Consider the following 15,194-nt stretch of genomic DNA (forward strand, 5'->3'; position numbering starts at 1 on the left):
GGATCCACGCTGGAGTCGCCCGCTGTTAAAAGCTGCGCCTTTGGGAGGCGAAAAATACTTCTGCAGCCTCTTTTTTTAAAGTATTCTGGTTTATTGGGGGTTTTTTTTACTTTACGAGATCTGAAGTTGCCATCCTTCAAAACGGCGAAGATGTCGGAAGCCGGTGGCTGAGACCTGGTGCGGTGGCTCTGAAGCAGAGAGAAAACTGCTGCTGATGCGCAACCCCCGCACTTGCCTGTCTTCGGGTTGATATTAAACACCTTTCATCCCAACGATGAAAGTTTTCCAAAAACAGTCGTATTCAACTAAACTAACATTAAGGTCTTGATGCCCTTCTTGGGAAGGGTTGAGTTCCCCAGATACCTCTGGGGAAGATCTCGGCCTTTGGGGGTTTTTTCCTTTCCTTAAAATACTGACTTTTTTTTCAGTAGAACAGGCACAGCGAGGGAAGCTGCGGTGAATATTTTCCCATCCTGCTGCTGTGCCTCAGAATTGGCCGGGATCTGTCTCTCTCAGCCCCCCCACCCCCCTTTTTTTTCTCTCTGCTTCCCAACTAAAAATACAAAGCTGAAATTCCTGATTATTTTCTAATTATTGTTACATGCAGAACTGAACAAGAACGAAAGATTGAGGTGTTCAAGCTTTGCTCGGAGCCCTGTCTAAGCAAAACAGAAGTTTATTTTGCACTGACCAAGTAGGATTTTATTTTAATCATAATCAAAATAAAAATTTTATTTTAGAACAAATGTGTATAACAGTGAATTTATTTCTACTCGGGCACAAATTTCTCAGCACTACTGCTAACAGTAACGATCCATCTTTCTATTTGAATGTGTAGAAAAGGAGCTCTGTACGTTAATTGGAAATACTTATTTTGTACTTAATTATCCTGAATTGTTAGTGGCTAAAGCACAGGAATACTTAACGTAGAGATGCAGGTCGTTCTCCAAAGACATAATGCAATAAACACCATGCTGATATGAAGTTTTGTTCCAGGTGTTTAGATTGTGCCGTAGCCCTAAAGGTATAACACCGTGCGTGGTTTTTAATTTGATCAGCTGTTAGCTACTAATTTTCCTTGTCCTTTCTCTTTTTTTTGGTAAGTCTGCAGTGTCACTTTAAGTCAGTGTAAACTTTGCCCTCAATTTCAGCAGGAGCAGACTGCTATGCTCAAATAGCTCACTGGAAAACAAGCAAACAAAAAAATTCCCTAGCGTGGACCTAAGTAACGTCATAAAAACGATTCCCCTCTGCCCCCTTACGCAGTTTCTACCTTCCCTGTAGAGAATTTCTGTAACACAACAGATGTGGTGATACAACCGTAGCCGTGTTACACGGGTAAAGCAGCACAGCTTTGTAATACTGTGTACACTTAGGAGGTTAGGAAGCTAAGTGCCTTCGATTCCTTCTACCTTTGGGAAATGAGAATGCCCTGGGAGAATTCAGACCTTAAATCTGCATTTATGAAGAGAATGAGAAGGTGAGAAGGTCTGTGGCACAGCTTTGATTGGCGTAAGAAGTCTAGTCCTGTCTTCCACACTGTTAATGTACCCAACAAAGAGACCTTAGGGATGACACTGCATAGATTGTGTTCTTGTACAAATGCGTATGTGTATGTACATAACAGTGACAGATCTGTGCTATGAAATTTCTACTGCTGAACTAGCGCTGGTACTTGCCCATCAATGACGTCTGCCATAGAAATGCTAGATTTAGCCATCTGTTGGCATTCTTACAGGTTGTCTAACCCTGCACATTGATAAAATTGTATGCGTTCTTACAAACGATTAGGGAAAGGTTCAATATAAGCCCAGCCCAGCATGATTAGAGCATATTTAGTTGAAGATTTGAAGTGGCTAAAACGCTTTTGGGTTGAACCAGTTTTTAATCTGTTTCCAGTTAACTTGGTATGAACTCGTACAGACAGATTCAGCTTTCAGATTGTTTCTGTGTCAGTTCCCTTACCTAAAAATGTTTGCCTTCCCTAAAAATGTTGCTGTCAATCCGCAATGCAAACGGGAATTCCACTGGTTGGAGGGTTATTCTTTGTTTGTTTCACAGGTTCTAGATGGAGCAGGATTAGATGTTGATTTTCATCTACTGTCTCCAAAAGGTGAAACTCTAGTTTTTGATGAAAGAAAATCAGATGGAGTTCATACGTAAGTTTAAAATCTTCAAACTTACAAGTGTTACATAAGGTACTTTTCTGGTTTCTTTAACAAATATAACTAAAATAAAGGTTGATTACTTTTTATTTCTTAGTATTATAAAAGACCTTCTAATAGGACAGTTTGAGAATACCAGTTACCTTTTTATAAACACTGAATGCTTTTTACATGGATCCGACCATGAAGTGAAGGATATTTTTGTTTTAACGATAGCTGTTAATGGTCAGTGAATGAAAATAATTATTGTGGAGTTGAAAAAGGTCTCCACATCTAATTTCAAAAGATCTTGTCAGTCATATAAATAGTAAGCTGAAACGTCCCCTATTTTTCCAGTCCTTTTATCAAGATATGTAGTAACTATTGTAATTTTACTATAGAGTGTAAGAATTCTACTCATAATATAGCGCTTTTGTAATGATTAACAATGATTCAAAATCCCTATAAAGGAAAACGAAAGTAAGCTGCTGTCTTCATCATTTTAAGCCTTTAGACTCGGTGGGATTGTTTTGCTGTGACTGTGCAATCTGTAATGTGTCTTTAGAGTTCTTATTTTTATATAAAAAGCATATTATTTCTAAGTGCATGATTGTCAGTCTTAGAGAGGAAAGTTTGCTTACAAAAACTTGCTTTTTGAGAACCAGCACAAAAAGTGTAGTTAATTTAATGACATTTTGCTTATGTACACAGGGTGGAAGCAGAAGATGGGGATTACATGTTCTGCTTTGACAACACATTCAGTACCATTTCTGAAAAGGTGATTTTCTTTGAACTGATCCTGGACAATATGGGAGAAGACGGACAAGATCAGGAAGACTGGAAGAAGTACGTTACAGGCACAGATCTCCTAGATATGAAATTGGAAGACATTCTGGTTAGTGTTTGATCTTTAATTCTTTTCAATGTAAGAACATTCAGAAAAAACCTCAACGTTATTTAGCCATTCTGCCTTGGTCTGGTGCATCATCCTGGAAGCTGTTCCAGTTCCATATATTGCTTTTACTGATACATGAAGCCTAGCACCATGGATCTCTTGCTTCCACACAGAAGCTTGAGAATATTTTCAGAATAGACACTTAATCAGCAAGAAGAAACTGCCCAGCTCTCAAAGTCACTGTTTCCAATTCAGCTTCCTTTCTTCCTACTGCTAAAATGGGACATTCTTCCCTAGCAGCAATGAAATGAATATTTGTAGTATTAAAGTATTGCTTAATCCCAATGATGTAGTTGAAATCACTGCATAGATTTTTATCAATGTTTGAAAATAAAGTACTGTGTTAGCCTCCTCTTTCCATCTTTGCAGAAGTGCCCCAACCAGTGTATGGGTTAATATTTCTATCCTCAATAATTTATATATTACTCCCCCCCCAATTTTATTTCATCTTTTCAAACTAATAAACAGGACAGGAGTTAATCTGTACCACACTGCAGGTTCACCTTTGCAGGCATTCTATGAATGGTAATGTTTGCTTAAACTGTACGCTGACCCTACTTGATGTAGGATGAAGACTACGGCTGAGTCAAAGCTTTTATTTCCTTTCATGATCATTAAATGTTGAGATTACACTAGAAGCAGGGGATCGTTTGGTGTTCCTGTACCACTGTTCTTAGTGCTTGGAGGGATGCAGTAAACCATTGTTTGTTTGCTCGTAGCTACAGACAACAGGTATCTTAAAAACAAACAACCAACATCTACAAACACTTACTGATACACTGGTGTAGAGAATGACAGTGTTTGTATTCTATTTATTGCAATAAACAAAATGCAGATTTTTAAACAACAAAACAAACTTAATGTTTAAGATCTTTTATAGGTGTACAATGCACTTTTAAATAGTTAAAACCAAACATGGAATCTGAAAAGCTGGCCAGATCTTCTTTAAAACTGGCAATCAAGACAATTAGAAAAAACAAAGTTTATAGGTGAAATTGTGAAGAAAATCCTTCTCGCACTAATCACAAGCAATACTTGAATGGAGTTGGTAGCTACTTGGGTACATACTGGTATCTCTCCCAGAAGAAAAGCAGAACTTGTCTTTATTCAAGAGCCTTGCAGATCTTACAAAGTAGGTAAGTTTTGTAAAGTTAACACTAGTATTTGATGCCATTGTTTACTTAGTCAAGTTACTACTTTACTTGCAAGTTCTGTGAGGACTTACATAAACACTTAGTAGTTTAACTTTTTAAAGATAAACAACATATTTGCTGGGGGAAGTGGGGAATTGTGTCTTATTTTTAAAGCTCTTCTATGGTGTCGATGTTTCTTATTATGCAACATATGAACTTTAGTATCATCATAAAATTATTTGGCTTCCAAAAGTAGCTCTTTTGAAATATTTGTTAAATATGCAACAGAGAAAATGTCTATGGAGGAAATGTTACTGCTGGGTTTAACTTTTTTTTTATAGCTTCCTGTTACTACACACATTACTCTGCTCACTAGAAGTTACTTCAGGGTCCCATAATTATGTCAAGAACATAAATCAGCACTTCATGAGATCAGCTTTTAGGTTGTGACTATCTATTACGTTGTGGATGAAACTTGGACAGATTATAGGACCAGGTTTTTACTTTGTGAACGCAGAATAAGGAGTGGATCTTGAGCTGCTGTTGTTATGGCCAGAGTGTTCATGTACTTCCTCTGGTTCCCTGAGACACACACAGTGTGTCCTTCGTAGGACCTCCAGTTGTCCAATTCACAATTTATTGTCAAAATTCAGCTTTAGTATCAAAGCTGAAACAGCACTTTATAGCCACTACAGTGAAAGCATAAAAAGAAGATGGGAATATAACATTACTGTACTTCTTTTCTTTTGCTACAGCTATAGTTTGGTAGTTTGCATTAAGAAGTGCCTTAAATTGATTATCCAGCAGAAAAAAACCCTACATTTGTCTGCTACTGCATAACTTGTTTTGAGTCTAGTTCTGTAAGAGATCACTGCTTTTTACTTGTCGAATACCTGGAATATTAAAAAACTAATTTTAGGTTTGATTTCTCTCTCCCCTCCCTAGCCTGTAAAAGGGAAAAACCAAATTACTACAGAACCTTAATGCTATGTTAATTAAGCCTTTTTAGGATGTTAATTAAGCCTTTTTAGGTGATACACAATAAACAGGCTGACAAATTAATGAAGACTGATGAGATATATATTTTAAAGTGAAATTAACTGTGTACTTGGCAAGAGATTAAATTACAGGTGGTAATACAGTATTAATATTCCGTATGTGTTGCAAGCTATAAATTTAATTCAGATGTTCTTTTTTCTTCTAAAAATACTCTTTTGTTACTTACCAGGAATCCATCAACAGTGTCAAAGCCAGATTAAGCAAAAGTGTCCAGATTCAGACCCTGCTCAGAGCGTTCGAGGCTCGTGACCGAAATATACAAGAAAGCAACTTTGACAGAGTGAATTTCTGGTCCATGGTCAACTTGGGAGTAATGGTGGTGGTATCAGCTGTTCAGGTTTACATGTTGAAAAGTCTCTTTGAAGATAAGAGGAAAAGTAGAACTTAATGTTCAGCATGATCATAAGAATATAAGAGGTATGGGGGGAGAGGGGGAGCAATAAACTACTACAGTAAAGGGGGAAAAAAAATGACCTTTCAGATTCTTTTGAACAGGCAGTAGACATCAGGTTTTCAATTCACGTTGGGCGTTTTGGTTGTTTTTTGGTGGTGATGGTCTTGTTTGCTTTTGTTTTGGTTTTTTAACATGAACAGAATGTGTTGCCCCAAGCTCTTCCATTTCTGCAAGTGCTACTAACAATATCTTTTTTGTACTTGTAGCATTTGTTAATGACTAACTTACGCATAGCGCACAGGATGCTTGGTGCATATGCAAAGTAATGTTAATACTGTCATTTTTTCACGTTCACCTAAAACTTTAAATGGTAACTTAGACATTGGTTTATTTGCTGTTAAACGTTGAGTGAATTTGCATACGTGCCTAAGTGTTCACAGGATTGAGGACCAGGGGGGTAGTCTGTAGTTACTGTCATTTATCTTCAAAGTTACGTGTTTTTAAAAATCCTCAGCTTTTGTTGTGCAGCATCGTGGAGAAACACTGGGCTAACATTGCGAAAACAAAATGAGAACTCTTTTTATATACAGATGACTAACATCAGCACTTTAAAAAAAGCACCATCAATGTGAAATTGAGTCAGTGTTGAAAAGAATTGGAGAAAATAGGTGCAATTCCTGTTCGTAAATCTTTGTCCTGCAGTTTTACAACCCTATTTTCCTTTTTGGCTGTTACATGAGATTCAAGAGACGAGTGACTATATGGTATACAAACAAATGCACATACACCTTGAAGTATGGTTTGCAAACTCTTAGTTACTGTAACCTCATGTAATAAGAATTTTCAAGAAGTCATTTCTCGCATTATTCTTTCCCTTTTATTAAAGGGGGAGTGTCATAATGTGAAAACATTACCTTAACATTAATTTTTGTAGTCTCAAAATCCCTTTTATTTGCAAATTATTTTTTATTAGTTTTTGTCTACTATGTCTATGACTAATGTAGCAGTTAATAGGGTGATTTACATAGGCATGAAGAACCAAAGCTGTTCACTTAAACTTCCCCTTTTTGCTCACGCTCACAAGTCTTTTAGCTGTGTAAGTACACTCGGTTCATATGAGCAGTGTTTCTATATCTAGCTGTTTATATGAGTAAGGCATGAATTACACGAGCAATAAGTACAGGCTTCAAATTTTAGGATCAACTGAATATGTAATATCACTTAACTAAGGCAAAGCTATCCTCAAACCAGTAATTTGTAATTTCTAGATAAAGTGGCTTTTAACAGTGTAGCGAGGGCATGGAGAATTTTTGCAAAAACCCCTGGTGTATGAGAATTAACTCTTCTTAATAGTTCAGCGTTAGCCATTTTTACAATGTGCCAAGTCACTGAAGTTTCCTGTATAAGTGTGGTAAACTACATTTCATCACAAGTGTTTTTAAAAAATACTTTCTTAAAAAACACTTTTTTAAAGAAGTGTTTTAAAAAAGTGTATGTATTAGTGTTTTGCCTGTTGTTGGGTCATCTGGGTATGAACACCGGAATTGCAACTTTGAGACTTTCTGTGATTAAAAATTATTTTATGGAGATAAAACAGGGTCAATAAATGCATGAAGAAACACTTTGTTCAAATGAAGCAGATGCTAGCAAGGGCTACAGTACATAGAAACAGCACTTCAACTTCAAACAATGGGACCTAGCAATAATATTTCTAAGTAGTTTTTATAAGCAAGAGTATTGTTCCTTACAGAACTCCTTACAGGCACCAAAGCCTGTTGATCTACTTCTTTCTGCAAAGTTGTGTCCAAAATAAGATTGTTTCCCTTTAGGGTTCTGCATATCTTTTTCCACATAATGCTTTCTATTCTAAACTGCCTGGAATTAGAAAGCTTATTTCTGTGATCAGGATAGTCTAGGGAAAATTAATTCTTCCTGCTAGAGTGGCAAATAATATTCTTCTGCCATTTCCCTGTACATCTCCCAGTACCAATATACCACGTATCTACATCAGGGCATAAGCCAAAGCTCACTGAACTCAGCTTCCAAGGTTTTAATCAGGTCCCTTCAAGACAGGCAAATCGGATTCTTAGGGCTCTGCCCCTTTTGCTAGAAGAGGAGATCTATCCTCGCTTGCACCACCACCAGTGTGATGCTACAAACCATCTGCAAAATGCTGAACCAGCTCTGTGAAGCTGTGACTAAGACATCTACCTCCGATATATCAAAGCTACTAGATTCTAGATTTCAGCTTAGACCTCCAACAGATGAGCTCTGCCAAGTCTTCCAAGGGCACCTCAAGGGATTAGGTTCCCCAGCTGCTCTGCTGTGCCTCTCTGACAGTGGTTACACATCCAGTAGCGAAACAGATCCCAAAGACACAAGACTGAACTGCAGCAGTTTCTCCAATTATAAGTAGCCGTCTCTGGTAGAAGGAAAACAATGCAACGATTGTCAGAGTTCATCTGGAAGAAATTACTATTTTGCAACTAAGAGCTTTGACTGTATTTTCTCCCCATTCAAGAAAATTATAGAAAACAAAACAGGGAATAACTATAAAGGTAACTGTGCTTTGCCTTTGGCAGCTGGAATATGTTTATCATAGGGGAAGGATTTGGCATTTAAACTTGCAGCTAAATAAAATTTCATTTGGATTTTGAAGAGTAGATTGCTTTTGATTATATGAAATTTACAAAGGAGAATAAATCCATTTTTTTCTTAATGGACTTTTTATTCAGAATTAAATGTTTTAAGACATGCAGATGTTGAATAAAATTATGCAAAACTCAGATTTTCAGTAAATGAAGTTTAAACCTGTGTTTGTGTTCTTCATTTTATAATGAAGGAAGAATGCTTTACCTATGAATATTTGCACCTTAATACTTACATTCCATATTACACCTGTAGTTTATTACACACAGAGAGAACAGCATAGCTTCCAGTTATGCAGGCAATAAGGTTAGGAGCAATTATGGGAAGACTAGTAGGTGCTGTCTTGTGCAAAATTACAGTAGAGGTCAAAAATACGACTCAGCCTAGTAAAGTTCTGTGTTCAAAGCAAGAGACAGTAAGACCCTCAGGCCAGCCTAAGTCAAGATAGCTTGGTATTAAATCAGCACCTGTGACTTTGGGAAACTATTTGTCTAGTTGAGTATTACTCGTTTGTTAGTAACTAAACAAAGTCCCAAGTTTCTCACCTCAAAAAAAAAGAGGAAATATTCCAAGGAACAGATTATGGGAATTTGTAAGCTTGTGATACACAGAAAGGCAGCAGCAAACTGACACTTGAGCTCAAAAAACACTTTACTGCTCTAAGCCAATGGCCATCTGTCCTCACAAACCCTTTTTAGCAAGGATTTTACAGAAGGTACTTTGTCTTGATACATTGTTCTAACTTGTGTGCATGTTTGTGCATTTCCATTTAACAGCAGTACATAAGTCACATGAAACTATGAGAAGAATTAAAAAGAAACCCGTATTTTTCAGCAGCAAACATCAACTGGCATCATTTGATGACCTGTTGAGTGCTTCCATTAATTCTTGTATTTTCCTCCTCTGAAGATTTATTTCACAACATAACGTAGGCAATTTCTGATTAGGTATAGTCAACATATTAAAAATAAACACCTAGGGAAAAATAGAAGGAAAGCATGTTTGTGCATTTCCATTTGACAGCAGTACATAAGTCACATGAAACTATGAGAAGAATTAAAAAGAAACCCGTATTTTTCAGCAGCAAACATCAACTGGCATCATTTGATGACCTGTTGAGTGCTTCCATTAATTCTTGTATTTTCCTCCTCTGAAGAAACAATTTATTTCACAACGTAGGCATTTTAATTTCTGATTAGGTATAGTCAACATATTAAAAATAAACACCTAGGGAAAAATAGAAGGAAAGCAGGAAAGTAGTATCACAGAATATCAAACTGTAGCAATTAAGAATCCCATAATATAAATTACTACTAGTTATATTATTATGTAATAATTTCACATTATTTGTAAGAGAATACGCAAGATCCCGAGACTAAAAGCTCAAAGTTTTGGAGCAGTTTTTTCAGCTTGATCAAGTAATACACATGACAAATGCGACCTTGTTTACCATTTCACAAGACTCCGAGAAACCTGGGCCTGTCCGGAAGCCTGCTAACCACATTGTTCAAATAATGAAACAGGAACTTCCTTTTTGTACTGTGTTTTGAATCGATGAAGTAGATATCATAAAATACAAAGGTACAACATTATGCTGCCAGATCGGGCAATTAATGGTAGAAGGAACAGCGGTTTGACTTGAAAAGGTACGTGAAAACTATCAGAAGCCGTTTTGGACGAAGACATCGGAAACGCATGCAAAAATTCCCTTCCCTGGTCTCTCGAAGTGTGCACTGTGAGAAGTGACACCTTCTGCCTTAACGTCTTCCTACGTACCGCGCAACACTGCTGTACCTCAGGCTGGCACAGGTCCCTTGCAGCTCGCACGCCCGGCAGCGCAGCACTTCCTTGTTTGCCTCGGCTCCTTCGTCGGGTCGCAGCACTGTCTTCAGGGTCCCTGACCATGTGGTACGGTGGTGAGACTCCCTTCCTAAAAGTTTTATTCAACCAGCCACAGCAATTACTTTTATTTTTCCTTTCCCGAGTATTTTTAAAATGAGTGTTTACATGGCAATCTGTCCTAAAGACTCATTATCCCCAAGTTAATTAAGACAGCCTGGAACTAAGCAGATTGAGCTGTATCTGATGTCTTTAAAAACTAACAGTTCCCGAGCCTTCCCTAGTTTCAAAGAACAATTCTCTTCGAGACCACTTCATTTTAAAACTTACCAACTTTTGGTGCAGACAGGAGACACACAACTCCTAGTTATTGCTGAGAAATGGCTTGATGTTAAGCCAGCTCTTCCTTTTTCATGCTTTCCCCCTGCTCCAGTAGTACCCTATCACAGAAACTCACTGCTCACACAGGAGGAATGCTAGTACAGAGGTAAGTGCCATATTTATAAGTCATTGCAGAGCAGATGTCTGCTAATAAGCTATATGCCTTTTGTATAAATTTGTTTTCAAACCTGACAATTTGCTTAAAGTAACTGTTAATTTTTATCACAAATAAAGATAGTAAGGGTAATAATAATTTTAAAAAATTTAATAGCAAACACACCTACACTGCTGAAGTTTCACCAAAGCATCTGAATTACACCATCTTCTCTCATGCTATCAATTGCTATAGCTGAGGACAGTTACTGAGACTTGGAACCCATACAGATCACAAGTCCCTTTCTTCCCTTAGTGTGTACCAAGTTTCTGGAAACAAGATATCCTTCTTCACTCTCCATGTGCTACCTGCCAAATTGGAATACAGGTGCATAAAGAAGGCATAGAGTTGCCAAGAGACAAGTTCTAAAAGCATGTATCTATAGTCTGTATCTTTATTTCAACATTATGTTAAAGGACCTGACATTAACCATCTAATTAAGGTCATTTTTCTATTATGCTGGAGGATTTCAGAGAGTGGTAAAAGTCAGTCAGGTCAAAAGATACCCATGACTGTCCAGACAAAAAGCTTCTGACAGTTCAATCAACCCCAGTTCCGAACAGTTAATGAGAAGACTCTTGATCACATTCTCTGGACAGTAAGAGGGCAGAACCAGACCCCACCGCCACCCCTCCAAAGCCCTGAGCACGCTTCAGCCATTACTCACTTATGCCGCCCCTCCTGAAACCGTTCTTTCCAGTCACGTCTCTCCCACAAAATGACACCACAAGACCGGGAAGAAGGAAGCGGGCTCGGGTACCAAGTGGCCAAACAAATGGGATTTCCCATTCTAAAGCTTCAGCACTTACCTCTGAATGACTGTGAGGCAGGTGAGCACCTACAATACCTGGGCTCATTACCACAAGCAAAGAAGAAAAAGCATGGCAGGAAAGAAGGCAAGGATTGAATTAGCTTTTTTTTTTCTTTTATAGTCCATCAACGGCTGTCTTTTAATAAGCATTTCACAGCCCACTAAAAAACTTCCTTAAAAAATAATAAATTCCCATTGTAATTAAATACATTCAAGTTGTTTCTCATTGTATTACTTGGACTTGTATATTTCTACATGTAAGTATACATATTACATACATACTTTTCTGCAACAAGCCAGTTAGCCTCCCTAGTCAGTTTGTCAGAGAGGACAGTTCTGAGTGTAGATTTTGTACAAAAAGCACCGTTCCCCCTAACCAAGGAACTCTGCATTGTCATCTTGATCAATTCCTAGTTCTACCTTATATTCTTCCCCCTTTTAGGCTCACCTTTTCCTCCTGCTACCACTACAAATGTATTTTAATATCCTACAGCCTGAAAGCCTTTCCAATTGTTCATTATTTCCCTTTCCCTGAATGTCCAACCATTGTTGATAGTCTCTAGGATTTTGCTATCTTCCTGCCTTCCAATCTCTGCTATCATGCAACCAATTTGTGAAGTTATAAATACCAAGTTAGAGCAAGCAGGTGAAAAACACGGAGTAGGCAACCTTAGTCATGTTCATAAATGAGAGAAACTGGTACGTAGCAGAGCAGTAACTGTCATTTTGGATGATGAAACGAGTGAATGCAATAATAGCGACAGTTTTGTGAGTATTCATTAGGGAATGGCAGAGCACAAATGAAGTACTTTGAAATGGTGCTTACAGAAGAACAAACTTTATTTAGAGCAAGATAGAACTATTAATTAGCTTCTTGCTATAAAGCAGTTTTTGAAGGAAATGAGCTTATTGGAGAAAGACTGCAGACATCAAGATTGCAAGTTAAAGCTCCCACACTGGACATTAAGTAAACAGAAGATGAGGAAACCAAAACCACATGGAAGTCAGCCAATGCCAAACACGGAATAGCTAATAATGGGAAGAGAACAGAACATCATCAAATTCAGAAGCTGGAAACATAAATTAGAACAAATGAAAAAAAATACATACTGGTGAAGTAATATCAGTATACAGGAGAAAGATGATATGAAAAGAGCCACATGAGCTATAGCTGTATTTGAAAAACCAGTATCTGCAAGGCAAAATATTTTGGTATCAATGAAAACAAGAACAACAGTTGATGTCGTGGTATATGGATCTCAATGCTAGAATATGAAAAAACCTGATTAAAAAATAGCAGAGATGAGATAACTGAGAGGAACAATTAAGGGAATCAAAAAAGCAAAACAGATAAAAACATTCTGACAATACAAAAATCTTCTGTTTCATTGTTGCTAACGGTAAGAGAAAGAGACTAGCAAAAGCATTGAGTTCTGAGCTTATTCTCAGACTGGGCACAGCTTCTACTCGTGCTCGTCTTTTGCTTTTCTTTCTATTGCCCTGCACTATCTTTTCTAGAAGATGGTCATTTCCCTTTCAACTTTCTTCAGGGACTCCAAAAGGAGTCTCTTCTCCCCTTTCTCTACTTCATACCTCACCTATAGATGACCCAATTTACAAAAAAAAGAAATCAACTTTTCTACAGACTTTAGGTTCACAACTCTGATTTTTTCCTCATGCACCACTGTTTTTCTGACCAAGCTAGGGTCTCAAGAGATCCGACACCTCCACATGGGTGTTTAGCCATCAGCTTAAGTTCAGCATCAACTAAACACGACACACCATCCTAAACCCTTCTCTCCATTTCTAGAAAATATCATTTTCTGCCATCATACCCTTAATTGCAGTGTTACTTTTCATTCAGGCAAATGTGAGGGAACTAGGTTAAGTGACACAATTTAAAGCCTGAAAATGTTACCTGCATAGCATTTGCAAGATTCATCCTCTTCCCTCTGTGCACAGAACTGATGCTCCTGTCCAGTTCATCCTTATCACTGTGTTCTGACTATTGCTCTGTCTCCAGCCTTGGCATGTTCCATCTCAATTCACCATTTTCCTTTTAAAATATAACACTAAAGATCACTTTAGTAGGATGTTCCAAAGACATGACCATTTTTCTGTTTATCCACTTATCTTTCCCCCCCACTCCCTAGACAGACTGGTTGTCTTCACCTTCAAGGCCTTTTTCAGTTTATTTCTGTCTTCATGTTAAATCAAAATATTGACTTCCATTTCACATATCACTCAGATTTTTTTCAGAATTCCTTTGTAATCTCACTCAAAATGCCTGTTATGCATAGAAAAGCATAGATTTTATTCAAAATTCCTCTTGAAGTTTTTGTCGAGAACAGCGATTTGACAACTGGTGTGCTATGACAATTATTTCACAATTCTGACCAGTAATGTGCCATTATTTCTTTGCTGTCCTGTTCATGCGATGCCTACATTTTTAGAATGGCCTCAAGAGAGACTTCATCTACCTAAATACTACTGTAATACAAATAATATACAATGGAAAAATATTAAATCTGATACATAGAAATGGTTCTAAATCAGTGACCACAACAAAGTTGAATTACATATATTTACACACATGCATACATACAATGATCAAGTCATACCAAAATGAAATTGTTATGTACAGCAACATTTGTATTTTTCCTTTAGACACTCCATTACTACATACAACGAAATTCACATAAAATGAGAGAAAGGCATTTGTAGGTGTGCTTTAATTACTACTCGGAGCTGTATCTTCAGCAGCACTATTGCAGCATTTTCCAGAACATGACACCTTGTAACAAAGCATCCCTCAAGCATAGCCGGAACACTAGGTTAGTGTTTACGTGCAGCACAAGTGTCTCCAGGACAGTAACAGGAGAGCTAGAGATAGAGAAACAGCGGATGGGAGGATGCCACCAAGTATGTACTTCACAAGAATACAGAATCAAAACTCATTCTTCTCTCTCAAAAAATACACACATTTAATGTTGGTCTTTTAATTCTAAGAAAAAAGCAATTCCAAAAATACAAACTGAACATCAGAGTCAAGTCAGCCACCATAATAAAATGAAACAATGACATTCACAATAGTTAAGTCTATGGACAGCTTAAGTTTGGCAAATATCCCCCCCCCCCCAAGTCCCCAAGTACATTCCAATATTTATCTTTAAATGAAACTTTATGAAAAATACTGCTGGTGTTCAGTTAGAATTAAAGGACTTGGATAAAGTGAAACAATAAAGACAGATACAGATGGTGTGAGTAAGGTTACAAAGGCTTTACATTTTGCATTATCCCAAGATATAAACATTCAAAAATTAACATGAAGTTGCTGTGTTATCAAAATATTGCAGCTATAGGCAAGGCAACATTAAATTAATAGCTGAGGGTGTGAGAAAAAAAACCACACATTTTAGTGAAGGTAAACAGAAGTGGCAGTTTTTCATTAGCATTTTTTATAAAGCTAATATTCCCCGGCCAGCCATAAACCAAGCACAAGATAAAAAGCTTTCTCTGCTTCCTTTGGCTATAAGGTGACAGAAGAAAAAAATTTTTTAAAAAATCACCTTTTCAAGATGTTCAAGATGAGCAGAAAAAGTCAAATAATCAAGTAATGGAATAAATAAGTACTAACTCAGGCAGTACACTTTAAACCACTCTGTCATTTGTAAA

At 37.3% G+C, this 15,194-nt stretch overlaps 1 protein-coding gene across 1 annotated transcript; it reads left to right on the forward strand.

Annotated features, from left to right (window-relative positions):
- Positions 1-150: 150 nt before the first annotated feature.
- Positions 151-8,500, forward strand: TMED5 (transmembrane emp24 protein transport domain containing 5). The gene is made up of 4 exons (XM_009333874.1): positions 151-159; positions 2,062-2,159; positions 2,856-3,039; positions 5,461-8,500. Exons 1-4 carry the CDS (start codon positions 151-153, stop codon positions 5,677-5,679), a joined length of 510 nt encoding a protein of 169 aa, XP_009332149.1. The 3' UTR covers positions 5,680-8,500.
- The last annotated feature ends 6,694 nt before the right edge of the window (positions 8,501-15,194 follow it).

Source organism: Pygoscelis adeliae, unplaced genomic scaffold, assembly GCF_000699105.1.
Source record: "Pygoscelis adeliae isolate BGI_AS28 unplaced genomic scaffold, ASM69910v1 Scaffold10, whole genome shotgun sequence".
Lineage (NCBI taxonomy): Eukaryota > Metazoa > Chordata > Aves > Sphenisciformes > Spheniscidae > Pygoscelis > Pygoscelis adeliae.